Here is a 26,118-nt window from a genome sequence, read left to right as displayed (position 1 = left end):
AAATACAAGAGTATATTGTAATTATATGTATTCACACACAGGCACACAAAGACAGACATTGAACAGAGTGAGCACAGTGTGCCAAGAACAGAAAAAAAGTAGCCAAAAAGGGAAGGACAGCAGGGAAAAAGGCAACAGATGAACGTTAAGCTGCCATGCTGAGGAATTTATTTGCGTCTTTTACTTGGTTGAAGGCGAAGCTGTTGGACAGCTGCTTCGGCAGCAGCGATGGCTGCCCCAGCGTCTTCAAGGTGAGTTTGAGTGACGCTGGTTTTGCTTTGGCTGCGAGATGGACCGTGAGAGCGTAGATGTCCTTCAGAGGAAGATTTGGAGCTCCCTGGACTGCTGTGTGATTTCTCAATGGTAGGCACCTGCATGTCTACCAAGAAAATGAAGAAGCATAACTGTTGCATTTATTAATAACAAACAATTTCATTTTCTTTCTCTTGACTTGCCTTTCTAGCTGCTTTCCAGAACAACAAATAAAGATTAAGCTGTGCAATGCCATTAAAAGTCTCGGGATATGTCATGATTAGGAAACCCTTATGAAGCACCGTTTTCTACTTCCCCACTGTTCCCTGGCCCAGGGAATAATTAATTATTCTGGTTTTATCACCTGTGAATTATGCCTCCTGTGCTGGTTCACACTGGTGGAATGATGGGGTAGCCTAAAGACTAATTTGTTTTCCACTTTCTACATCTCTAGTACGTAGAGACTAACTAGCATCACTTACACCAGTACCGAATACTTAGCTAATGCAAACAGTTTTATTCTGATGAATCCCCCACTCAAAACCGTAGCCCAACGTACAATAGCTTCTGTATTAATCTCTAATTTAGATATAGATCTTATACAGACACCAATCCCTAGCAAAACATTACACAGAGAAATAGAGAGAAGGTGGAGCAGAGTCTTATCACTCTGCAGCTCTCATCTGGATGCTATTTGGGGTGGCTTTTGCTTTGGTATGACATACACTGTATTTTAAGTGAGCAACTGGCCACTGACTACTTAGTATGAAAAAAAAAGTAGAGATAAATTTCTTGGAGCGGCAGACACTGAGATCAATTCTGGTTTTGTAAACACTAGTAAAATTCTACTACAACAGCTCTGCCGATTTCCAATGCAATTGAGATATTCTACAGCCCATTATAATTGACTGGAAATGCATATGCATTATTATAGCATAATTGTTATTCTATCAAATATTAATGTGATATTTCCAGAAGATAAAATGCCATGGAATATTTAAGGAACATGAAAAACAGAAAGGTAAATACATATCGAATTTGGCCAAGGCTACCACAAAAATGAAAAGGGCACAGAATCTATAGTAGATATGCAAAGCACACAGAGCTTATAAGCTGCTGTTTTAAGGACACAATTACTCAGTAAGCTGTCTGGCAGTGATCGAGCCAAATTAAGCCTTGTCTCCAATGAATTAATTACAGACATAAATATGTTTTTCAAAAAGGTGTATACAAACTTCATAGCAGTAATTTTATTTTTATATTAGAATTTCCACATAGCACAGGTTTTTCCATCATCTGTGAAAACATTCCATAGCAGGTACACCAAGTCATTCCTACCCTTGGAGGGGTCTGGGAAAATTCCATGACTTCTGCTCTTGATGACAGATGGTTTTGGAGATTGCTGGCTACTCTGTCCAGAATGAGATTTCCCATGATCAATGTTTTCACTCTGTTCTTTCAAAGCATACCACCGAGGAGTGTTGTCAAGTTGAGAGATGCTGGATAACTCGATCAATACCTATAAAAAAATCAAAGTACAATATTTGGTCTGTATCTGATCTATTAACAGAAGAAGTCTTCTTGTACAGCAGAAGAGTCTACAGCTGTGTACCAGAAATTGCAAATAAATGTGAGAAGTTAAGGCTATAAGGCTGTGTGCTGACAGATTCAGGACTCTTTGCCCGTGGTCTGACCTCGCCTGATATAAGACCGCTGTAATCCCAAACCCACATTTGTTAGCATATCAATGGGTCTGAGCTAACGTGTCTTCTCCACAGCACCTCAGTAAGCACCAAGCTTAGACATAGCTCCGTACCAAGCTGGCTAGATAGTTTAAAGGGTAGCTTGTGAGCACTAGCTTTAAAGGCAGACTAAAAAGACATCTAGTCATTCTGTCTCTGTATAGACATACCCTAACAGAAGTATCGGGCAGTGTTATTTTCTCCTTTTTGTCAGTGTTAGTAAAGGGGCAAATAATTTGGTATTTGTTTTTCATAAGGTCTTCAATAATATGAGGCTGGTGCTTGTTGATCCTTTTTAAAGATCCATTTATACAGAATTTGTAACAAAAAGAAAAGAATAGGAATGCCTTTGCACTTCACTAAAATAAGAGAATTCAATAGGCCACTTAGGCCTTGAAACATCACTGGAAAAAAAAAGGGAAATGCAATGGCATGTGGAAATGAAACGAGCAATTTGGCTAAAAAGCCCCACCATTGTAGCTCGAATCTGCTCTGGGCCACCTGCATTGCCAGCAGGTTTTGTGAAACTTCTTTAAAGAAAAAAGTTTAAAAAAATGGGCATTGACACCAATAACGACCCTTCCTCCATTAATGGTCTTCCAACCGAAAGGGCCAAGAGATGTGAGGTACTAAGGAGTCATCAGAAAGTCTTGAAGTACGGAAAGGACAAAAATAGCCTTGCATTGGCTTTAAGGTGAGAGAGTTAAAACTAATGTCAGGGAATTTTTAGAAATGCTAGACAAATAAACTGTGCAATTACCTCAGGGAATGATGTCTTTGTCAGTTTATTGCAAGACTCCAAATAAAAGAAAGCCTCTTCAAGTTTAGAGACGGGAAATACTCATCACAAATTATTTTTTTCTAGAAGGTAAAAAGCCTTTGTTCTTTCATTTTTTTCTTTCAGCTTCAAAGGTTGTATTTGACCTGGCTTAGTCTGTCTGGTTAGGTCTATACTTAATCTGAACAGATTAACTATTTACCATGCTCCCTGGTGTGGTTTTTGGTCATGGCTTTGGGAATGACTTGGAGGGCAGCATGGCTGAGGATTGTTCCCAACAGGCAATATAGGCATGGGGCTCTGCTTTTTAGGAGAAGAGTGTTCCATGGATGTGAACCATGGTGTGTTACTTGCCATCTAGGGCATGCAAGTGGTGCTGGCCCTATTCAAGCAAGTCCTTAGAGCACAACTTGGATATCCCATATATGACGTTATGGTGCAAGATTCCTCTGGACGTCCTGGTCCTGAAATACACTGGATAGTCTTTTCCATTCCTTTTTTTTCCATGAAGAACTGTTTTAATATTTAATTCTGAATAATTTAATAAATAAAATAGTTCTAGATGTTGAAAATATTTGAAGGCAAAAGTTTAAATCTCCTGTAGCAGCATCTGCTGGAGCATCCAATTTCTAAATGTAATAAATAACAATGATGCAAATATTGAGTAAAGTCCTGCATTTGGACAAACATGCTGAACTCAGCAAGAATGCTGATACAGTATGCAGGAAATAACTAATCATGTAGCTGCTTTCTATACAATTGTTCAAACAGTGACACTGATTGCTCAGTTTTGTAGTTATACAAAGGGGAACTGGAGCTGAACTGAGCGCCATTTTTGCGAAATTCAAATGCAGAATAAGCAGAGATACTCTGAGTTACTCTGTATGTGAGTGATCGATTTTCCTGGGCTTCTGTTTCTAATTATAATCCTCTTTTGTAATAACATTTGTAATTACTTTTTTGACATCATAGTTATTGCTGTTAATTCTGTATTATACACGCATGTTTGTTTATTTGCTTTTAAAAGAGGGAGCATACTTCTTCCCATGATCACTCATCTCATTTATTATTAATTACAGGATTGTGCCTTCAGGCACATTTTGGTAATGACATTACTATTTTGTGGTGTTAAAAATGAGACCTTGATCAGCAAGAGCACATTACTCACACTTGCAGATACTTGTGCATGTGTTAAATTATGGCTTGATGGAAGAATTTAATCCTTTAATCATTTACAAAGACTGATACCTCCTCATCCTTCTCATGTTATGTTAAAATCAAGGCAGACAGCTTACGGTCGTAAAAAGAATTCCCCATTCAGTCACTGTGAAGGTTATTAGTATCTCAGGCTGAAAAAAAAAAGAATCTTACTTTTCAGTGAAGTAACATTGTATTGAGTCCTAAATGAACTTGCCCACAGTTTCTTAAGATAAAGGGAAGGCCTCTTTTATGGGTAAATGACAGAAATCATGATCATTTGTTATGAAGTCAACAGTAAAACTGTGGTGTAACAAAGGTTTTACTTAACTCATGTACCATACCTTGGAAGCAAACAGTCTCCAAATATCAGCATGCATTTAATCATCTTTCTAACTAGTCAGGGTTAGCGAGGAGGAAATATGATACTCACTTCACCGAGGAAGTCATTCGAGGAAAATCTATCATAATCCCAGACTGTCACTTCCAGTGTTTTCTTTTTCAGCTGCGATTTAAGTCAAAGGATAATTAACCCCATTGCCATCATAAACTTCAGATCAAGTCTTTATGGTGGTTTCTATTCAGTATCTCCTCTTGTACCCTTTGTCATAGTGACAACTAGGCAGCTTTTGTCCTTCCATCAACCTTGATCTCAGAAAAATAATTTGAGGCTATTATTTGTTATCAAGACAAATGGGCTTGTGCTTGGCCCTATTTTAGGAATTTCCACAAACTGATTTTGACAGAATGTATGTCCACTACAAGAGCCAAACTGTTTTTAAAGCCCCATTTTTGTTTTTCTGCAACTTTTCTCATCATCAGATCTGAGTTGTCTGAGCTCAGGCATTTGCCTCAAGTGCATTTCAGTGTGAATTTCAAATGTATTATTTAAAACACCTTGTTTACACAATCTCACTTGTGAAAACCAGGATTTAATACCCCCACAATTCAGTGTAGTCAATAGGACTCTGCAAGTGATTCAGACATGCAGGAAAAGTTGTACAGTTAGGTTTTAGTGACAGCCATCAAACCCCACTATGTGCCGAACTTGTTAAGCATGAGATAGCTGTGTCAAGCACTCTTCCTACAGGCTACAGTAAGAAACAAGTAAGACTTTTTATATGACAAGATAGTGCAAGACAGAGAAGCTGTTGACCAAAGCAGTTGACCTTATTGGAAAGATTGACCGGACTGTCATTGCAGGGGTCTGTGGGGACAGGTCGGGGCAGGATTGATTATCGGTGGTGTATTCTGGGGCAAAAGGCTAGCAGATGGCTGGAGAGACAGTAACAAATTCATGGGGCTTGAAAGACAGAGGGACAAAATTCTGGGGCTATGGGATGTCTGTGTAGTCAGGATGGGAAGCTGTAAGTGAAGAATTTGTTGGACACTTCCGGGCATTACTAAGGAAAACAGGACTCAGTTCACATACTTGAATAAAAGAGGTCAGAACCAGAAATCTTACGTGATAATTGAGGTCATCATCCTAACAGAATCAGTGTGTCACTCACTGCTCTGACTACTAATTGGCTGCTTGGGACAAAGGGACAACAAAGGATCAAGTCACTGGGCAAAATCATAAACTATACCATTTACTGTACTTATTATATATACTTTCAAGAAAAGCACTGTTTGCTGTTTACCTCCATTGCTCCTTGGTTTAATGCAACACAGATTCAGACAGTTCTTAATAACTTTAAATTGCCTTTAAATGATAATGTCATCTCATTATTATGTATTTGGAATATCTTTTGCTCCCATCTAACTTTAGAAAAATGAGCAACTATGCAGAGCCAGTGTCTTTGAAAATCAAGTTTAAATCAGCATATCCTGGAAAACCCACACATAGGGGAACTGTACTATTCTTAGCATCAACAATGTACTCTCTAGGCAGGCAACAATATGACATGAAAGCTAAGAATAAAAAAAAAAAGAAATGGAGAGCAATTCTTTAATCTTTCTTTCTTTTATTCCTACACAATTAGGCAACATTCTCCTTAAACATTCTTTTTAAAATTATCTGGTAAAAATTAAGGAAAAAGTTGAAGAAAAATATTCTCTTTTGAACATCCCTTACAGAACATTTGTAAAGCTGATTTCCTTGACCGAATAAAATTCCTTTTCTTTGCTGTTCCAAGACTGTATTGAAAATGCAACATGAAAAATAACCTGGAAAAATGAGTTGAGCAGCCACTGGCCCATGCTACTTTTAGCTTCCTGGATGATATAATTTCCTGCTACATGCTGTATTAAATTTATGTATTTTACCTTTTAAAAAGGAGGAATAGCATAAATACTTTTCAGCAATGTATTGTCTCAATTGTTGCTATTTTGGGAGGACATGTTGTCTTCTTGTTTCAAGTGATGACTGTGCAAAGGCAGAGGGAAGAATATAAAGATCCAGGAAAGGAAAGAAACCCCAAAGATTTGAAGGATTTTTGGTGGAAAGGGTAAAATAGAGAAAATTTTCAAGTAACTGCAACCCTACTTTGCTAGCTTCTTTGCATTAGTATGATAATAAAACTGCTGAAAACTTGCAGTACTCTACATTTCTTTGAGATATCTATTATAAGCCTCTTATTTTAATAAAGCTTTTATAAAATATTATGACAATGAAAAACCATCAAAACAGCTTTATTAGGCAGAGTGCACGAAAAGAGTTTCAAAGAGGAGGAAAATTTCCTTTTCTGAAGATATATTTATGTACCACTGTTGAAGGCAAAGAACACTCCATTGTGATTTTAAAAGCAGCCATCACACCACCACAGCAAAGTAGGGTTCTCCCTAACATCACCCAGTTTTAGGTCATGAAGCCAGAAGTTTGGATCCCCATCAGGAATTTAACGGACAGCGCTACTGAAATGGGTTGCAGAAATCCCACTGTCGGATATCAAGTGGCCAATGTAGCAATAGGAAAATGAGAAAGTGTCCCTAAAAGAAGGAAAGCAGTTTACACATCTTGTGAACCTTATTAGAGTTCAAAGCATATTATGAAAAAAGTGTTACTAAACCGCAACTAATTTCAGGCTTTGCCTTGTGGAAAAATTAAAAATAATAATAATAAAAAAAACCCCCAACTCCCCAACCAAAAAACAACCCAGCCTAAAAACATATTACTACATGTGAACTCCAGTTAGCTTTAGGCTGCATCATTTAAAGAAAATGAAGGAATATGCAGAAACAACTAAAGTGAATAGTATTTTATCTTATGGAAGAGATAACCAATACCACAAAAATGTCTGTTTCTTGTTTTAAATGTCTGGAGAGCACTGGGTGTTGTTAAGGATAATGCAGGTCTGTATAACTAAATATGCATTACTTGAAATATTTAATACATATTCCTTGAAAATCTCATACAACTCATGACTAGAGGAAAAAAATAATTTTAATGCAGTTTGTTTTTCTCCTATGCTGAAAGTAAATTCCTATAGTTACTTCAGAAATAATACAAAAAATTGCAGTCTCAGTTAGGATATTTGATGAGTAGAAATGAAGATGTTGTATTAGATCATGGATTGTACTTATTTACGTTTACATCAATATTTAGCATTTTATTGCACTTTTCTCTATATTGCTGTACTTCAGTATATGGGAGGACAGAAAGACTTTTTCTAGCTCACTTAGAAACTTTCTTTCTCTCGTCCAAGATAATAGGTGAGATTTAGGTACTTCTGGAAATGACATTTAGTTTTGGAAATGAGACATAGACTCCTACATCACTCAAGGATTTTGAAAATATTACTGTTTCTAAATATAATGCCTTCAATTTAAGGACATAAGCTATAGCAAGAGCTATTTACTTTAATGAATTATATCCATCATTTAAGGAAATACTTTCATCTGCCTTCAGACAAGTACGAAATTGAGGCAAACAAAGCCACACCTTATATTGTGGTCATACATTATACCAATAGCCTGACCAGCAACAGAACTTACATCTTTCACCATCTTCTCCTTAAATCATTCTAAAGCTTTCTTTCATGTTCTGAGTAGGTATTTGACTTGAGTTAGCAATTATTATACAATATTTGTAATGCGTGTGCTTGGCTTTCCTCTCAAACTGTAATTATCTCCACTTTATTATTTAACAAAAACCTGAAATTACTAAATATTCATAGTTTAATTTATTTTTTCTTCCACTGTCAAAGTAGCATTGGCTACGTGATAAAACTAATTATTTCGACCTTGAAAAAGTCTGTTTCGTTTCAAAGAGTGATCTATTTCCCACAATTATTTTCACTTTAATTTCAGCTAGGTTATGAAAGAGAAGAGGAAAATGAAAAATTGTACAACCAGCTGAAGTCTAGACAGTGACGTTCAAAGGACTATATTAGGAAATATTTAATAATAATTATTTGCTGTCAGCAAGCAACCCATGCTTTGATGGAGGGAAAGAAAATGTTTCTTTGAAGAAATAATATTTCTACAGATTCATGAATTTATGCCAGGGTATGACTGCAAACTCTATATAACTTAGTGTACGATGCAGTTTTGCTTGTTTGGTGATCAGGACGCTCATTCGCAGTATGCCACAATTATTGTCTTGTACTTCTCTTCATATTCCTAACTATTTTGAAATATCCATTCGTGAGGGTTATGAGTGCAAACAATATACTATTGCATGGTGATAGTTCTTCAAACTGTAGAGGGTACTTATCATCAGCATGGAATTATTTGGTGATTTAGAAATGTGCTTTACTGTATATTCTCTAAGTCAGGGCACTGAATTTCATAGGAAAAGAATCACTCACACCAGTATCTTACCACTAGACAGAAGCCATGGAAAGGTGTGGAAACACTATTCCCTGCACATACCTCTATGTGACAAGAGGACAAAATATACAATATATGTGGCGCTCAGATGGAGCTTACACACTTATAATTCTAAGCACTGCGTAACAGTCTCAGAGGAAGAGAAAGGAGATTTGTAAATAGAAAGCAAAGGTTCAAAAAATTGAATATGCGACCTAAAGGCAAATTTCATCAAATAATGGTCAAAAAACTGACACCAAAGATATTAGATTTTCTGATACAAAAATCTCTGTCCAAGAAATCCTATACTAAGATCATCATTCAATTTAAAATCATCAAACGGCCACTGAATGTCCAACACCCAAGCACTCTTAATTACAGCTCTGTGAAATGTCACAGCAGAACCTGCAAGCAAATTAAGTAAACTGAAGAGCCTTTCTTAAATGGAAAGCTCGGTTTGGAAATATTGCTAAGACTTACCAAACCTTTTCACAAAACTCAGAAGACCCAGGTTTTATTTTGCAGCTAGACAAACATCACAGTTGTTTTTCTCTAAAGCTTGCACTGTCAATGAGCTACCATTTATGCAAGCATACACGAAACAGTGTGTAAAACCCAGCGAACCACAACCACTACCTGCAACAGGGTATCCCTGAAGTAAACCTGGGCTACTGCCTGTTAAATTCAGATGTGCAGATTGGATGAGCAGCCATGTAAGTTCCTCTGTGGAAAGGGTTTTGCTCCATGCAAAAATGATTATGTTCCTTTCAGTGAACAAGAAGAATGAATAACCAAATTTTAAGTTAAGAAGATACTTGTTGGTGCTGTGTTGGATAAGTATATTAATATCTTTGGGAAACATATTCTCTAAAGGGTTTGATTATTCTGGGCATTTTAAGAAGTACTGAAAGATTAGGTGGCCTTGAAAAATGAAGTTGAAAGTATCAAGAAGAAAACACTGAGGCAAAAGGACGGTGTACAGATCCATTATTCTATAAAATATACTTCATAATTGAAACAAATGACCTGATCATAATTTTGCTGATTATGCCTTTTTCAAACAGTAAAATGTCCCTTTAAAAGGGGAGATGGAGAACAAGAGGACTCAGTTGCTACACTGACCTCAGTTAACCCTATAGGTCAATTAGGGTTAGGAAGCCACCAAGAATCAGAGGTGAGTTCCACTGTCCTCCTTCCCAGGTGTGAGTTAAATCTTTCTATAATAAGGAAACTAAAGATCTTCTAAATTTTTTTCAGAAGATTCATATTTCAAGCCCATGGCTGTACATTGCTGTTAAATCTAAAAATATATCTTTACATTTTATAAATATTTTTGAATAAGAAAATGGTAGGACCTGTGTTTTGTCTGAGGTTGCACGGCTTTTGGAATGAAGAGTGACAGTGATTTCTGCATCTACTTCAGAAACTTATGTCTCAATTTATTCCCTTCCATTATCATTTTTTAAATTGCCACATCTGTACTTATGACATGATTATGAGTGTAATCCCCACAAATTACCATTTTTATGAGTAGAAGGGACAAGAAAAGAATATTGATATAGTAAGCTCTATCAGAGGCAAGGAAATAGTTCCAAATTTCCCCTAAATTTGGCAAGATTTTACAGGGGTTCACAGAATTGCCAGTAGCACTGCTCCGATCACAGCAAGCACTGCAGACAATACAAATAAAAAAGCAGCAAATTGCACTGAGCGGTACTACCAGCCACGCACCTGCTCCATGGAGATATTTTTATAAATGACTGTCTGATTCCACTCAGGATTCAAGCTCTTCTGTACGTATTTAGTTCTCCGCTTGTATTCAGCACTGAATTTGAACAAAGGAAGGAAACATTACATTAGCAATCTTTTGTTTCTTTCCGTTCTAATGCAAAAAAAAAGACCCACAAACCAAAACCCAGAAAAAGAACAGAACTGCATCTCTCATTTCTGCAACAGCTCAGGGTTACAAGAGGACAATGACAGCCTTTAGGTTTTTTTCATTAGTATACTTTCCTGACATGGTCTTTTAAAACATCTTTTTCTGACTCTTCAGCAGGCTGGCTCTGCCTTCAACCGCTTCAATACAAAGCATCAGTCAGCACATGTACATATGCTTTGTTCTCTCATTGTAGGTGTTGGGCTCTGATTATAAATTGAAGTGATAATGCATTGATGTATTTTCCAAGACCATCCTCCTATTAACACTTTAAAGTAGCATGAATCCATCATATTTATAGGTTACAGTCTCTAATTACATGAGTCCCATCTCACAAGAACATTTAATGAATGCCATGGGCTAACTAATATCCTGTTAATGATAGAAACACTAATTTCTTATTGATCCTGTTCTCTGACTATACCTCCAGCTGCACTGGAAACAAACATAAAAGCTCATGATTGTTTTTATCAATAGCCAAGAATAAAAAGTTTGGCTGCATAATCTGTTTTTAAAAAGAATCGGTAGCGCTTTCTGTTGTACTTTGCATTTCCCGAGTATGGAGACAGCAATACACTAATCTTTAACAGAGTACGGGTTCATCTATCTCTGTGAGCTTTGATGTGAGATCTGCTTCCATTCCAATTTTAATTTAATATAAATTTTACTGGACAATTCAAAAGAGCTGGGTAGAAGAATAAGAGAAGCTTTTAATACTTTCAAAACCTAACAAGATATAAGGTGAAGACCCTCTTCTTGCCACTCTGCAAGGTAACTGCTCTGTCTGCTGTTCAAACCTCGCATACATTAAAGCACTTACATGCTATATATAAATTAAATGTGTCCAGGACTGTTCTCCAGCACTGAGACCAAATGGCACAGAATGACCTCTATCTGCCCTGTTAAACTCTCTTATGGTTCCTCCACATTAATTTTTGGTAGTGTGCAGTTCTCCTGATTCTCACTTCTGACTTCTGACTGAACTGTGTTTTGGCTCACGCTGTGGCATGGTCTCAGAGTTAATGAACTAGATTCCTTTCATATGAGATTAACTCAGCAGATGCACTCCAGGAACTCTCTTGATCAGCTAGTCACTAATGGTGTACCATGCATGGTACCAGATTGGAGCAGGTCTGAATTAACGTTATGTGAACGATGTATGTGTTTCATTGACACTTATATACCAATGTTGGATCTTCAGCACCAGCAGTTTCACTCTACAAAATCAATTCTGTTGTGCAGTGCTTGCCTCTAATTATTCTGGAGCGTGTAGTGGCCTCATTCTCCAGAAGGGGGTGGCCATACCCAAGCTGCTTACTGGACTGTTCTCTTTCAGTGGCAGTGACTTGCAGCTATTTTTGCTCCCACTTTTTGCTCATTGTCATTCTGTGCAGTTCCATTTATTTTCTTGCAAAACGCACTACCCACGGTCTTCCAGTTTATCAAAAACTGTGAAGGGCACTGGGACCTGTGAAACAAAGTATCTGTCCACCTCTGCTTATGAGAAGAAAGTAGCAGCTCTCCACAATGCAATCAGTTCTGTCAGCCACTGCATACAACCGTATATTTTGGAAAAAAAGGTTTCTTGTTTCTTGTACGTCAGTAAGAAAAAGATTAATTAAAATTTAGGGGGATCAAGAGCATATGAAAAAGAAAATCATTTGCATACCTTGCAAGGAAAGTTGAGATACAAAATCTGAACCCTTTTGGAAACTAGATTTTGATGGCAAATACTATTCAGCAACGCATTTAAATTTTTTAAGCACCTCAGTAGCCTTCTTTTCCCACTCTCTGATCTGAGAAAAGCATCCCCAACATTCAAAGTATTCATGAGATTTGACTGACCCATGAGGAGACCTGGGACACAGGCAAGTGACAGCTGGGCTGGCAGCATCTCTCTCTCTGGGCTCACAGTCTCGAGTGAATATCTATTTTGATCATCTATTAATGAAATACTAACTTATCCAAACTCCTCCTACACCCAGAGTAACCCACTTAGTTCTTACATTAACTGAGCCAGGACAGTATTATACAGTCTGGGTTTCACTAAATGTCTTATGATCTACTGGTTTTAAGGAACTGATATACTTTCATCTTTTTGAAGAAAGTAGAAAAGGACCCTTGTGCACTCAACGAAGAAAATGACACCAAGACATTTCCTTTCCTGGATTTCCTTTTGCAACATTACAACTTCATCACATTTTCAAAGCTTCTGATTCCTTTCAGAAATACATGAGAAGGTGATTCATGTACTGTTGAGTTTCAGAGCTGACAGTGACAAAAGGTAAAGGTGTTGTTAATATGGTAACTCTGGAGTATTGCCAGTGAAGTCCATAGAGTATCTGGATCTAAACTGGCAAGCGTGGCATTAGCCCACATTCATGTAACCTACGGTCTGGATCTGTTGCAGAGGGAAGCAGGAGACCTTGACCACTTCTAAGGAGGTGCAGACCCAGGCTAAGGTGGATGACAGCTGAAGGTTTCTAGACCTCTGAAGGGAAGGATCTGGCAAATACATTAATTTAATACCACCAATGCACCTTCCCCCAGCAACTGTGATTAACAGATGGTGATGCTTTAATAAAACACATTCATTAAACCAGTCTATACGTAGTATGAAATAGTTTTCACTTGAAATTCATAGAGTATGCTGTGTGAAGATACAAACTGCATTACTCTTTTCTTTATTTGTTCCCTATGCTTCCCTAATTATAGTTTATTAATACATAATACAGCTGAAAGTACAATGAAAAAACTGTAATAGAAAAACTGTATATGAAATGTGGCATTTAAACACATTCATTAAATAATTTTATTAATGAAGAAACAGGGTGATGATAGAGAAGATCTATTAATTAAAATTAATCTGTTGACTTGTTTGGTCAGGTTTCTACTTATAAACAAATTTAGAATTAGGGCTGAATTACTATTATTGTGTACTTAGCCTGGGCTGATATTAGCATACCGTAAGATGGAGTTTTGCCTTATGTTTCCAGCTCCAGAACAAACAAAGCACTAGCATTTTCAATAACTAAAAGTTCAACTTTATTTACCACAAATAGCCATTTCTGTGGTCAAGCAGCTTTAAAGCCAGTTGGGCAATTATCTAGAATTATGACTGGCTTTAATATCTGTACACTGTGCAAGGTGTAGAGAGAAAAATATCCAGTTCATTTCCAACCAGTGCCTATTTCTTTTGGCAGTAACACCATTCAAAATCTTGATACAAGTTCCAGTTAATAATTTTGCAACTTTCAGTGAGTGAAAATGAATTTTTAGATATCTTTCAACTAAATACTTCCAGACTTCAAAAGAAATTTTGTTTGTCGTCAGAGTTTGGCCATAGAATATTACTGCATCAAGAAGCATTAATTAATTGTTTCCAGTTCCTTCTGACCTGGAAATTGGATTCATTAGAGAATGAACAGCAAAACCATGCTGCAATCACGTGCTATGAAAACTCAAGAGAAATCTATGAGCTCAATGCACAGGCTTATCATATCATGCATGCATACAAAAATGAAAGATCGCATACTCTACCTTGCATTTTGGACAACCATGACTTGTCTGCATACCCAGCATTTAGAGAGTTAGGAACACAGAGGAAGGAAGGAGTGTGCGAGAAAATGAGAACAGAGATGAAAGAAAACATGTGACTAATGGGTAGTTTCTAGTATCAGAATCAAAGGAAATAGAGGCATTAGGAAGAATAAGAAGTCTAACATGGGCTGAACTACAGATAAAAGCTATTCAGTAGCAATTCAAGTTTCTGCTTTCAGAAACAAGTTTGGCATTTTGAGAAGCTCTTAGTTTTCGTTATTCCCTAAAGCCCTACATTACATGCAAAACTGTAACATTGCCATGTTTTAAAATAATGAAACCAAACAAAATTAAAATCCAAATTCTTCATAACTTGGCAGCAAGTTTAAGTCTATATTTGGATCTGGCTTAGACCTCTGCAGGGTGAACGTGTCTCTATTTCAAAGTATTATTTTTACATCATGAATGTACCTGCAAAATTCCCAGTAAGGTTGAATTGACACGTATTTTACAAGACTCGTAGGTGTGTTAAAAAAAACCCTCAAGATTTAGGAACTGTTCCCATTATATTCAGTAATAGTTTTGGGCTCAGTGCCACTGAACGATATTGAATGTTGTATAGCTGGGAGTAGCAAGCTACAAAAGAATACACATGCCTTCAGCTGTACCATTCATGTGCTTTTAGCTGTGCTTGCCCATATGCCAAGTGCTGCACTGTGACCTGAGCATCCACTTTCCTGTTATTTTGAATAGAACAAAAATAGATATTTCTAGTTGCATGGTCCTAGCCTAAGAGTCTTCTAGGACGAGTATGATTACACAAGAAGAGAAGTTTGCAGAAATTTGTCTGTGCAATCTAAGGTCCGATCCGTCAGCTTAGCTTTAGATATTGCCACTGAAGTCAGCGGGATTATTATAACCATGCATGCTTATGTATACCTATGACATTCTGCAACTTTAGGGCACAAAAAACAGTTATAATAATGCTGATACAGAAACATATATTTGAAAAGAAACACTAGTGAGCTATTTGTAATTACAGAGTCTAAAAAAGCGGTCTGTGAAAAAGTGATTAGTGATCTTTATAGTCGTTAGATACAAAATTACCAGAATTTCTAGAACCACATCTTAGATCTTAAAAAAAAATCATAAAAAATCACATGGAATGAATGTTTTCGTCTAGTATTTTGCACCTTTGATATTATACTGCAACCTTAATTTTATCTTAGATAGTGTAAATCTGCATATTTAAATCCGTCACGATTTCAGAATGCCTTGAGTTGAAGCAACAATTCCGTTTTAACCTTAAAATGTAGCTTTCTGTATTACAGAAGGTATTACATATATTTAGTACATTTCAGTAAAATTCGTTGTTCTTCTAATACATATTTTCCCATGTATTAGAATTTTTAAAAGGAATAATGAAAAAAAATAATTAAATCTACAGGAATGATCATGAAGTCCCTGAAGTCATTAGCAAAGTATGCACATTATCCTGGGAATAGGATCTGGCTCTCTAATTAAAAATCCACTATTTTTCCTGGTGTTGTACCTGGATTTTCTATAGCAATAAGCCTCAGTTCTGTTTATTAGTGACAAGTAACAAACCCAAATTAAAAGAAAGTTCAGGTTAAAATTTCTCCTACACTTACCCTCTCCCTGGAAGAAGATAAACTTTAACAAAGGGGTCAGAATAGCCGTTGTTGTCTCTGGGAACAAGGTTTCTTGCCTGAAGGATGTGAATGATAAGGTTGCCAAGGTGTTTGTCATAGCTGATTTGAAGCTAGAGAATGCATTGAAACACAGTAAGATTATTTGTTATTTTTACTTGCTAAATGATTCAATACCTCTTCAAAACCCTTTGAATAAAGTGAGTTTTAGACCTTTATCTTGGCTGGAAATAAACACATTTTAGAAGTTTCTATCTCTCTCTCTCCTGACTAGAATGAGAAGCTAGATGGTTATGTTGTATCTTGAAACAAATTTTGCTTTCAAAGTCTGTCAGTATTGGTTAAAAAAAATAAATTTAAAAAAAAAATCTATTCCAGTTAGGAAAAAGCAGATGAAATTTGAACTCTTGATATAATTCTGAGCAATAGTCAGCTTGTTGAGTAAGAATCACACAAATTCTGACTACCTGGAGCCCAAACCTGGGAAGGATGCTATAATACTATGGAAAGACCCTTAGTACTAGTATAGTGGAGAGGAATGAAATAAGGAAACAACAGACAGAAATCTATAGGGAATTAGGCTTCATCTATTCTGCTTCTCCCAGTTCCACTGTTTATAAAAAAACTAGAGTAAAGTCAGTTTGCATAAGAAAGAACCACAAACTTGGCATTGCATGGAAATGAATCCACTGCACTATGAGAAACCCACAGCAGTCTTTGCTTAAATGTAGAGAGTCTGGGAATTTCTGAAGTAAACCACAGTAAGTGCCCAAGATTAAAGATTAGAATGAATTTCACTACATCTTTAGCCCCTTCAGGAACAGTAACATTTTTTGTTCTTCTGTTTGTATTTCACATGCCAACATTAAAGACAGAGGAGAAAATCTAACACTGACTTACATTAGTGACATTTCAAGGGGTTGGAGTTGAATAAGGAATCAGTTAACAGAGGTTGTTTTCTGCAAACTGATTCATCAGAAAAATGCAGCCAGTAGCAACAACAATTTACACAGCAAAACTACATGTTTACCTGAATGTCTCCAGTGATTGGATGGGAAGCAGACTTCGTAGTTTCAGTGGGCTGCTAGATTAAAATACATAAATAAATACATAGGCACACACTCACAAATATACACATATAAATATTGGAAATAATAGATTTTCAAAGTTAACTTTTTTAACAGGTGGTGTTTATACTGCAGTATTGCCACCTACTTTTAAAAAACATTTAATTGTCTCCAATTTCTACACTCAAAACTAATATTTATGGTATTTCAACAGCTCTTAAAGTTCATCCAGCCATTTTGATGAGCCTTCATGCAAGTACAGAATCAGACAATTTGAACACCGAAGTCTTTACAGGCTGAGCAGACTGATCACGGACTGATCATGGGGAGAAAAAGACATATAGCATTAACCCTGTCTAAGAAAAGTGAATGTTGGAAAGAGTAACCAAATACCATGTCAAGCACAACACAACCATATTTCTGTTTGAGAGGCAAAGGTTACACTAGTTTAAATTGAGTTTAAGTGAAAGTGGCTAGAAAGAGTGGAAAGAATGTTACTAAAACTGAGTGATGTGTATAAGTGGATTTCATAACAGCAAGCCATCTTATATAATATTTTTTGCTTTATTCTGTTTTCTGATAATCAATTCAGCTACACCACATCATCTTCAAATTCCTCCACACACTTTCCATGATGTGAAATTTAATTTTCTGTCCTCCCCTTTACAATGCTGTATAATCTTGCCTGTTCCTCTCTGATGTCTGTCCCTGAGCTTCTCTAGGTTGATGTCAAAAGCAATAAAATCCTTGGTGTCTTTTTTCCCCCCTTTTCTTCCCTCCTGTTTGTTAGTAGTTGAAGAATAATAACATAATTTGCTTCAAATCTTGGACTCTCAAATAATGCTCTTCTGTTAAACAGTGGTGCACTTGGGCCACCCTGGACCTACCTCTAATCTACATCTTGCCATCAGTCAAGCAAGAAAGCTCTCTCTGGTTCAGTAGCCAGATTTGAATATTTTTGCATTCTCTCCACATCTGCTTCCTTGGTTGATAAAGCAGAAAACAAAGGATGCAAACAAGGACAAACTTACTGTTCTTTTTCCCTATTTTTCCAGACATGACCAGCAGCCTGACATATTATTCTGGGTGATTAGGATTTCCTTCCCTTTCCGAGAAGAGTAAAACTCATCTGCCTCTTTTGTGCTTCCCTACCCTCCAAAAAAGCCCTTAGAGTTTTTCTCAGGATTTGGATATGAATTGTTTTATATTAGGCCAATGCAGAGCATATGTCTACCGGAATAGGGCATGAAGTTAAGGTGATGCACTACCCTTTTCAGGTTTGCAATGAAGAAACATCCCCTCAATCACTCAGATTTCCAGACCAGAACTAATCAGAAAAAACTAACCCAGCCAAACACTAGTGCAACAGAAAACAAGGGATAAAACCAGCCCAAATTTGCCTGTTATGTATTTATATTCACTGTATTGTGTTGCCTTATTTTTGTTTCTTTTATACGCTTTACCTTGCCTTCTAGATGTGTTTCTTCATGAGCACAAACTTTTTCAGAAAAAAGAATCTTGATTTTTCAGGAAATGTTGTGCCTCTCAAAAAACAATTCTTGTGGAAAACTTTTTAAATCAGCTTTTATTGGTAGCTAACAAAGCTTTTAAAGAAGTATAATCCCTGTAACAGCTAAAATAGGTCATCAATAGTTTATAAAATGTTCTGAACCTTAAGTGTATTTTAAATTGATAACAAGCTACTCCTAAAGCTTGTTTGGTCCTTGAAACAATAATTAAAGAGAGAATTTCACTCCTCTTGCCAAAGACATAGAACTACCTGGGTATCATGCAAACTTTCAAAGTAGCACTTAAATGGATTACTTTCCTCATATTTTACCTCTACAAATGGATTTTATTATACTTTAATATTTCTGACCTCAGTTGGTACTAGCACTGACAATTCTGACAACGCTACAAAATAGCATGGAGTTAGCTGTGCTGCAGCTACAAAATCACTGCTGGATAGTCTACATGCTCTAATTTTTCAGATATTTGAATAGCAAAAGCAATGAGTTTTTTCACTACTAATATCATGTAATACAGAATGTATTAGTATGAATACTGTAGAAGGAGTTTCTGAGAAAAGTGAACGGGCGTGCTGAATTTGTGTGGCGACTTCAAAAAATGGTTAAAGTGGAGTTCCCTTTAGCCTTGCAGTTACTTTGCTTTCACCTACTTGTCTGTAAAAATAAATATGCATTTTTATGTTTCGATATCGTTGTTAAATCTCTATACTCATTTACAAGGCTAAGATTCAGCATATTAAATATTTTGGTTTCTCTCTGTTGTCAGCTGATTTTAAAATGACCATGAAGAACTACCCAAATTTTTCAAAGAAACATAAATAATTTAGACTGAAAGAGACCTCTCAAGGTCATCTGATCCAACCCCCAGCTCAGAGCTAGGCCAGCTTTGAAGTTGAATACGGATTGAAAGACAGAGATGCAAATACGTATCTTTCTTTACCAGGGCCTCAGTGAGGATTAATATGAAAAGAAGGAAAAGCATTTCATTGCTGATTTCTCTAGGAGCTAAAGGATCTGAGGGTTTAGAAAAATAACCCATTCTTCAAGATACAAAGACAATTAAATGTTTCTATAGGGCATTTATATCCTGGATGTAATCTGCACCATAGAATGACCATGAATTTACATTACAAAAGAAACAGGTCTGCACAGGATATAGCCGGCTCAAGGCTCCCAAAGGTTAAATCTCTCCTGTGATGGCTAATCTAATTTCGTCCTCATTTCTTTGGTACTCCCCACAGACACTCACACACCCCGTGTAAAAGCCAGTGCTTTGTAATATCACACCTGCTGGAGAAGGTTGCCATTACTGTGTTGTGAAACTTTTTAATGCCGGGCTTTCATGCTATGCACTATCACGCCGTAGTAATGGGAGAAAGCGTTAAATACGAGGGAATCGGCACTGCAGAGTATCAAAGAGACTCCTACAACATTTCTAGAGTGTATATTCTATACAAAAAGCTTAAAAAAAAAACTTTACTTGCTAAAATTAAGAACAGTCACAAAAACAAGATCTAGGCAGTCTGCATATTTAGTCTGTCATGATATTTTGGCAAGGCTGCAGCCTGCCTAGAAATGCTCTCAGCCCAAGGCAAAGAGCCGCTCCAGAAAGGATGAGTAGTAGTTTTCTCTTCTAAGAGAGCTCAACACCATTAGAAACTTGGCTTGCAGTCAATGAACAGAAACTATACAAGTCAACAACAGCGACTGTTGTTTTGAAAGAAATGCCTCTTAATGTAATTTTCAGAAATAAGCAAAGAATGTTTTAATATTTACCTGATTAGTTCTGACTTTTGCATCCCCTACACAAAGGTATTAGTTTTAATAATGTTTTGTTTCATCTCTATAAACTTCCAGCTGAATTTTCATAAAAGATTACTAAACCCTCTGTGAAGCAGGAAATGAAATGTATACATCTAACGTCAGGCGGCCGGATACAGTGCCAAAGCTGGGAACCGGGTCTTCTTAAGTGGACAGAGCTCTCTCTCCAGGATATGCTGCACATCAAGGATTTATGGAACTCCATATGCTCTGTGGTGAATTGGGAGTGTGATTCCTCTAATCAAATGAAAAAAGGTTTCGGTGTCGATAGTGACACCTGCACTAAGAGCCCTGCCCTCTCCTTTCCATGCAGTGCACGCACTTCAGTGGCGGGTTTCATCCAGCCTCATGAGTTGCACTTCAGAAGTGCGTTATTCTCACTGGTAAACGCGAAGCACATGGCAAACTAGTTCATATACAGATGCTTACAGTATCCAGAGTAAAGTGTAATGAAACCAACTATTAACCTCATGATTAGGCAATTCTGCCAGATGCCTGAAGTTAGATGGGGTAAATCTTGATGTATGGATTGAACTTGTCTATCATAGACCTGAATTAATTCATAAAAAGTGTGTGGAAATTGTGGCAAGACAAAATTACTATCCAAAAATACTCAATCAATAAATATATTTGCAGTTTTTCCTAAATTGCTGGATGAAAGAGATTTTTGTGTTTTCTCTTCACTTTAAAGTTACGTAAGAGTATCGAAGAGCTGTCTGAAATGAGCAGGCACCATTTGCTGGTTTTTGTTCGCACAGCACCTAACACATTTGTAGTTCAGATCACAGTCATAACTTCAACAGCACAAAAATACAAACATAACAATAATGCAGTAGGAACCTGACAGTCCCAAGAAGAAATAAAGATACAGAGAAGTAAATATCCAGAAAGAACATTGTTTCCCAATGTGAAGCTTTGCTTCCAGTAGTGAGACAGTGAGAAACTGAGTATTAAGGATAGCAATCAGCTTTAGCTCTCTTGCAAAGTGCTTAAGTAAATGCAGTCTTCGCAGGATTGATTTTTCACTTCAGGTGTTAACTTTTTTGACACAAAAATGCAAAAATGTGACAGATGATGTTATGCTCTAGTTTTCAGTTTCAACTGTGAAAAAACACTACTAAATTCCCACTCTGCCCTTTCCAGGAGTGCACGTGGGTGCACAAGGAGAAAGAAGTTCAGCTGTCAAATGGACAGGATGAGGCAAAGAAAATGAGAAGTTAGGCTTAACAAGTTCAGAGGGATTAGCTAGTGACAGAACACATTGTCATGGTAAATTTATTTTTCATTCTCTCCCTGGCTTTCAGAGAAATGCTTGATATTGCTATGATTATTCATAGCTTGTAACACTTCAGACAGAGAGCGAAATTATGGTCTTAGTAACAGCAGCTTCTTCTCTGCAACTAATACCTCACCATCATGTAGGATGCAGGTTAAAAAGCAACAGCAATGAAGAATGAAAAGGGCAATTATTTTGTTTAAAAAACAATAATATTAAGTTTAAGAAATCTATTTTCAGAGAGGGTCCAATCTTGAATGACCTTGGATAAATCACATAATCTCCTTTCCTTGTGCTCAAATTCTATATCTTAACAATAATACTCATCACTGTCACAGAAATTAATTAATCAATATGTGCTGTGATTTCTTGCTACACTAAAGAAGATAAATAGGCAGTTTCTTCTTGTCATCAAAAAACTGATATTGCCATATAACTGAGAAATTTCTTACCTTGCTGCTATGCCGTTTTTTGCTCACTGAAGGAGAACCAGGCTGACCAGGGCTGGGAACAGCGCTGGAAGTGGCAGAAGTGGTTCCAGAATGAACATGAGATCCTTTTTCCACTCCTGAGGAAGCAACCAAGGGCGACTGCTGTAGAGAAACCTTTTGGAGTTCTGCAGCCAGCTGCTTGGGATCAACCCCTGGGGACTTCGCTTTATCTACTGGATTAAAGTAAAAGAGCTTTGTGTTGATAATTGCTAGCGCATTCAAATCCACCTTGCCATGGTACGGGACAGGATGATGCTCTTTACAAATTGTCATATCATCTGCTTGTATACTCTGAAGATGCAACAGGCAAGCTATAAAAAATAGACATCTCACCCACAACATCAACATTCTAATTCCAATCTTTCTACTCAACATGCTCTCAACTAGTGTTACTCATCTCACAAGCTTTCTGAGAAGGTTATTTTCTAGCTGAAGAAAAACAGGCTTTGCTGATCATGCTGAATCATACCAGAGCAAATTACAGTTTTAAAGACTGGCCTGTGCTAACTTGCACTGTTTGGAACTGGTCCAGTTTCACCAAGTATCTGAACTCTGTTGCAACAAACTTTAATCTCGACTTCTTTTTTTAATCAACCGGACATTCAATAAAACTGAATCCTGCTCCTGAGATAATTTATACCAAAATAAAGAGAAAAGGAGATCAAATCTTTAGCACCACAAATTAATCAAAGCAGAACAAAATAAAAACAAATGAAGACTAAAAGCCCTGATTCATCTTTCCTTATTGCACACACTATGTGAGGCATCTCTGGTAGGAGTCTGATTGCTCTCTCTGCAGCCTGGGCATGAATGAGGACAATTTACCCTTTATAGATTATAATTACCATTTAATAGAGAAATGAGGTCAAGTAGTTTCATATGTGTCTTAAAATGCGTAGAGTTAAAAGAATAGGTTCAGTTTTTTCTCAGGTTCTCAGCAGTATGAGAAGTTTAAAGCAGTATGTTAGCCTTATCCTGCCTGATAGGCTTTATAATTACCATTTAATAGAGAAATGAGGTCAAGTAGTTTCATATGTGTCTTAAAATGCGTAGAGTTAAAAGAATAGGTTCAGTTTTTTCTCAGCAGTTCTGAGAAAAAGGTTCTCAGCAGTATGAGAGGTTTAAAGCAGTATGTTAGCCTTATCCTGCCTGATAGGCTGTATTTGTTTTTTCTTTCTAGAAGGTAAGGACATTGTTCCTTTCCAAAGTACAAACAGTCTGCAAAATTTCAGAGGTGATGGCAAGAAAGACTTGGCTGGGCTGCCAGAAGGGACTCTACAGAGTTGTTGATCCAATTCAGAAACCTCTAGAAGATCGCTAGACTAGGAGGAAGCATGCCTGCAAGAATGGGGGAATTTTCTTTCTGTTCTTTCTCATTTTGAGTTTTCTGAATTAATAAAAAAAGTATTGTTTATTCTAGCTTCTATCCTTTCACAGCCCAATTTTAGTGTTTATGAGTGCCTTTGGTGTTTTTGACCTGCTCACTAAGAAACAAATTTTGTGTAGCTCTGTCTCAAAGCTCTGTCAGACTCAGTGTTCGCTTTCAATTAATATCAATAACATCCACTTTCAACAAAAGGTAGTTTGATGGTAAGTATATTAATAGATGGGAAGAGTCACATAGTCAGAAAATGCAGGATTTAATCCAGGTAACTTGTGTACTGATAGATAAAAAAGCAGCCACAAAACCGCAGAACTCAGAATGGACCCATGAGATGCTGAGTGAAACAATCTGCACTGAGCTTGCTGAAGGGCTGCATTACTAGTAAGATTGTAGGTGTTGGTTCAAAGTTAGTTTGGATACAACTAATAGCATGTCTGGACCCTGCAGTTATGGTATTGATTAAACAGGAGGGAATCCCCCCCAAAATCACTGCCATTTTAGTCACATAAAAAAACTGCATACAAAGTACTTCCTATTGCATCCCTGTATCCTGGTAAATACCGTATTTTCATCACTAATAACAGGCCACAAGCCTTGTATTAAGCTAACAGAGATATTTGGATTTATTGTGTGATATTTGGACTCGTTCCAGTTTGCTAGGAGCTTTGTTTTAGCCTGTGTGGCTGCAACAGCAATTGTCTAATGACCAGATGGCTATGACCTTAATTTGTCTGAGTTAGGTTTCACCTTCTATAATTGTATGGTATAAAGCCCATTCTTAATAATTTTGATATATAAAGGCACAACAGTAATTGCACTTTGTAGACTGAAGTATTTCTGACTCCAGACTAATAATGCAGCACAGGTCTGGGGTGACAGCAGAGTGCTGCAAGGTTTGGACACAGGATGATAGCTGAGACCACAGGGCTACCAGCAACTTGCGGGTCAGTTACTGACATCGATGCAAACTGGGGAGCTGGGAAAAATAAATTTTGGGGGCAACAGGAGGCAAAAAGAACAAGAATATATCACATGTAAAGTGTACAGTATCCATTCAAGTCATATGCAATGCAGAGCTGCTGGTTGGTGAGGAAAGAGCAAGGCATGCTAGAAAACATAAAAAAGGCCCCGAACAGATCCTGAAGGGAAGAGGAAGGAATCATCAACATCATCCACCTCCCAGCAAGGAGGAGTCAAAAGATCCCACCACAAACATCACACTCCTCCCAGCAAATTCCTCAGGACACGGTGGACTTGCTGCAGTGCCCCCGGCGTGAAAGCACTGACCGCAGGGCCCGGAGAAGCTGCTGAAGGGGGACCATTATGTGGCACGTATAGATAGATGAGGGGGTACCCAGTGGGAGGTTTTCCCTGGGTGACAAACATTTGCTGCAGTATCGTTCCTGAGATTTCCTTTGTAGTAATTAGATAATGTAGACTGCGTCACTATGGATTGAACTGGGCTAATAATAATCATCAACAATAAATGCTTGGCTTTGTATATAAGGTGTTGGTCCCCTTTCTGCCCATGGCAAGATTTGGGACATAGCACCTGAGCTTACCATGCTAATATCCTAGCTTATATCAGATCCAACTTTCATCTTCTATCTGGTCCTACATCCAACGGACCTACATCTGGTCTATATCAAAGCAACAGCTTGTCGCTCACCTGCCCTTATTGGCTCGTGCAGCTCCAGGTGCTGGGGATTCTCAGAGTCTGAGAGCATGTTCAGGTCCCTAAAGAAAGCAATGAGAAGCCTGAGACAAAAGAAACTCTTTCCTCATACCCTCATTATTGTATTAAGTAAATAAATGAATAGTGGTTCATGACAGAAAGCAGCTCCCAAGCATGGCCCCTTCTTAGCTGATACATATTTGCAGTGCTGTTAAAGAGCTGAGAAGAAAAGGTTCTTTTAAGGTGAAATCTTTAATGGATTGAATGCAAGTTTATACATTTCTCATGATGCTTAAACAAATTTCATCTAAAAGGATACAGATTTCAGTAACAGTCAAGTTTGTGCTAAATTACCATCTTTTTCTAACACCAATAAATTCAGTGAATTGTATGTGTGTCAATGAGAGGAGATTGTGGCCTGTTAATGGAGATATCATTGTTTATAAAAGTATAATTATGAACACCTGCCTCAGCTTACCTTTCCTTACGACTTTAAAAGAAAAGAAGAACACGCAGACCTCCCACATTTACAGTGAACTCTTGCTAATTATTACATTGATGCTTCTTGCTAACAAAGGTTCCACCTTAACAACTGTAAATTTAAAAAAAATAAAAAGCCATGAAAAGCCAAAAAAAAATGGAAACAGAAAGATGGGGAAAAACTCACAGTCTTACACATATTTCTGCTTCCCCACTCTGTTGAATAATAATGCTCTGGACTTCTTCATAAGTCTTCCCAGTCAAGGGGATGCCATTCCATTCCAGCACCTGCATACCTAAGAAGGCAAAACAGCATGAGGTCATGTGCTCAGATTTTGACTAAGGCATCAGACTGCTTTGACAAGAAGATTTGATGTGACATTCAGTGAATGGCACGACACATTAGCAAAGCCCTTTCACTTCACACAGATTAGACTGTTGAGCGTTATTGCCCCATCAGCTATAATTTACCTGTTGAAACAAGTCAGGAGGTTAATTCCTTTCTGATTCAGACTATACATGCACTCT

General features: G+C 37.3%; 1 protein-coding gene across 1 annotated transcript; it reads right to left on the bottom strand.

Moving 5' to 3' along the window:
- Positions 1 to 25,886, bottom strand: LOC104620187 (protein piccolo-like; the record flags this gene model as incomplete). Its single annotated transcript, XM_010286332.1, has 10 exons — positions 1 to 379; positions 1,591 to 1,771; positions 4,403 to 4,474; positions 10,453 to 10,546; positions 14,198 to 14,224; positions 15,850 to 15,980; positions 16,898 to 16,948; positions 22,013 to 22,224; positions 25,105 to 25,172; positions 25,778 to 25,886. Coding segments are annotated over 10 exons (1,157 nt in total), but the record flags the coding sequence as incomplete, so codon positions are not given.
- Between the last annotated feature and the right edge of the window lie 232 nt (positions 25,887 to 26,118).

Source organism: Phaethon lepturus, unplaced genomic scaffold, assembly GCF_000687285.1.
Source record: "Phaethon lepturus isolate BGI_N335 unplaced genomic scaffold, ASM68728v1 scaffold10704, whole genome shotgun sequence".
NCBI classification, from domain to species: domain Eukaryota; kingdom Metazoa; phylum Chordata; class Aves; order Phaethontiformes; family Phaethontidae; genus Phaethon; species Phaethon lepturus.
Note: the sequence above shows the minus strand (reverse complement) of the source record. Positions and strands in the feature narration are given on the sequence as shown.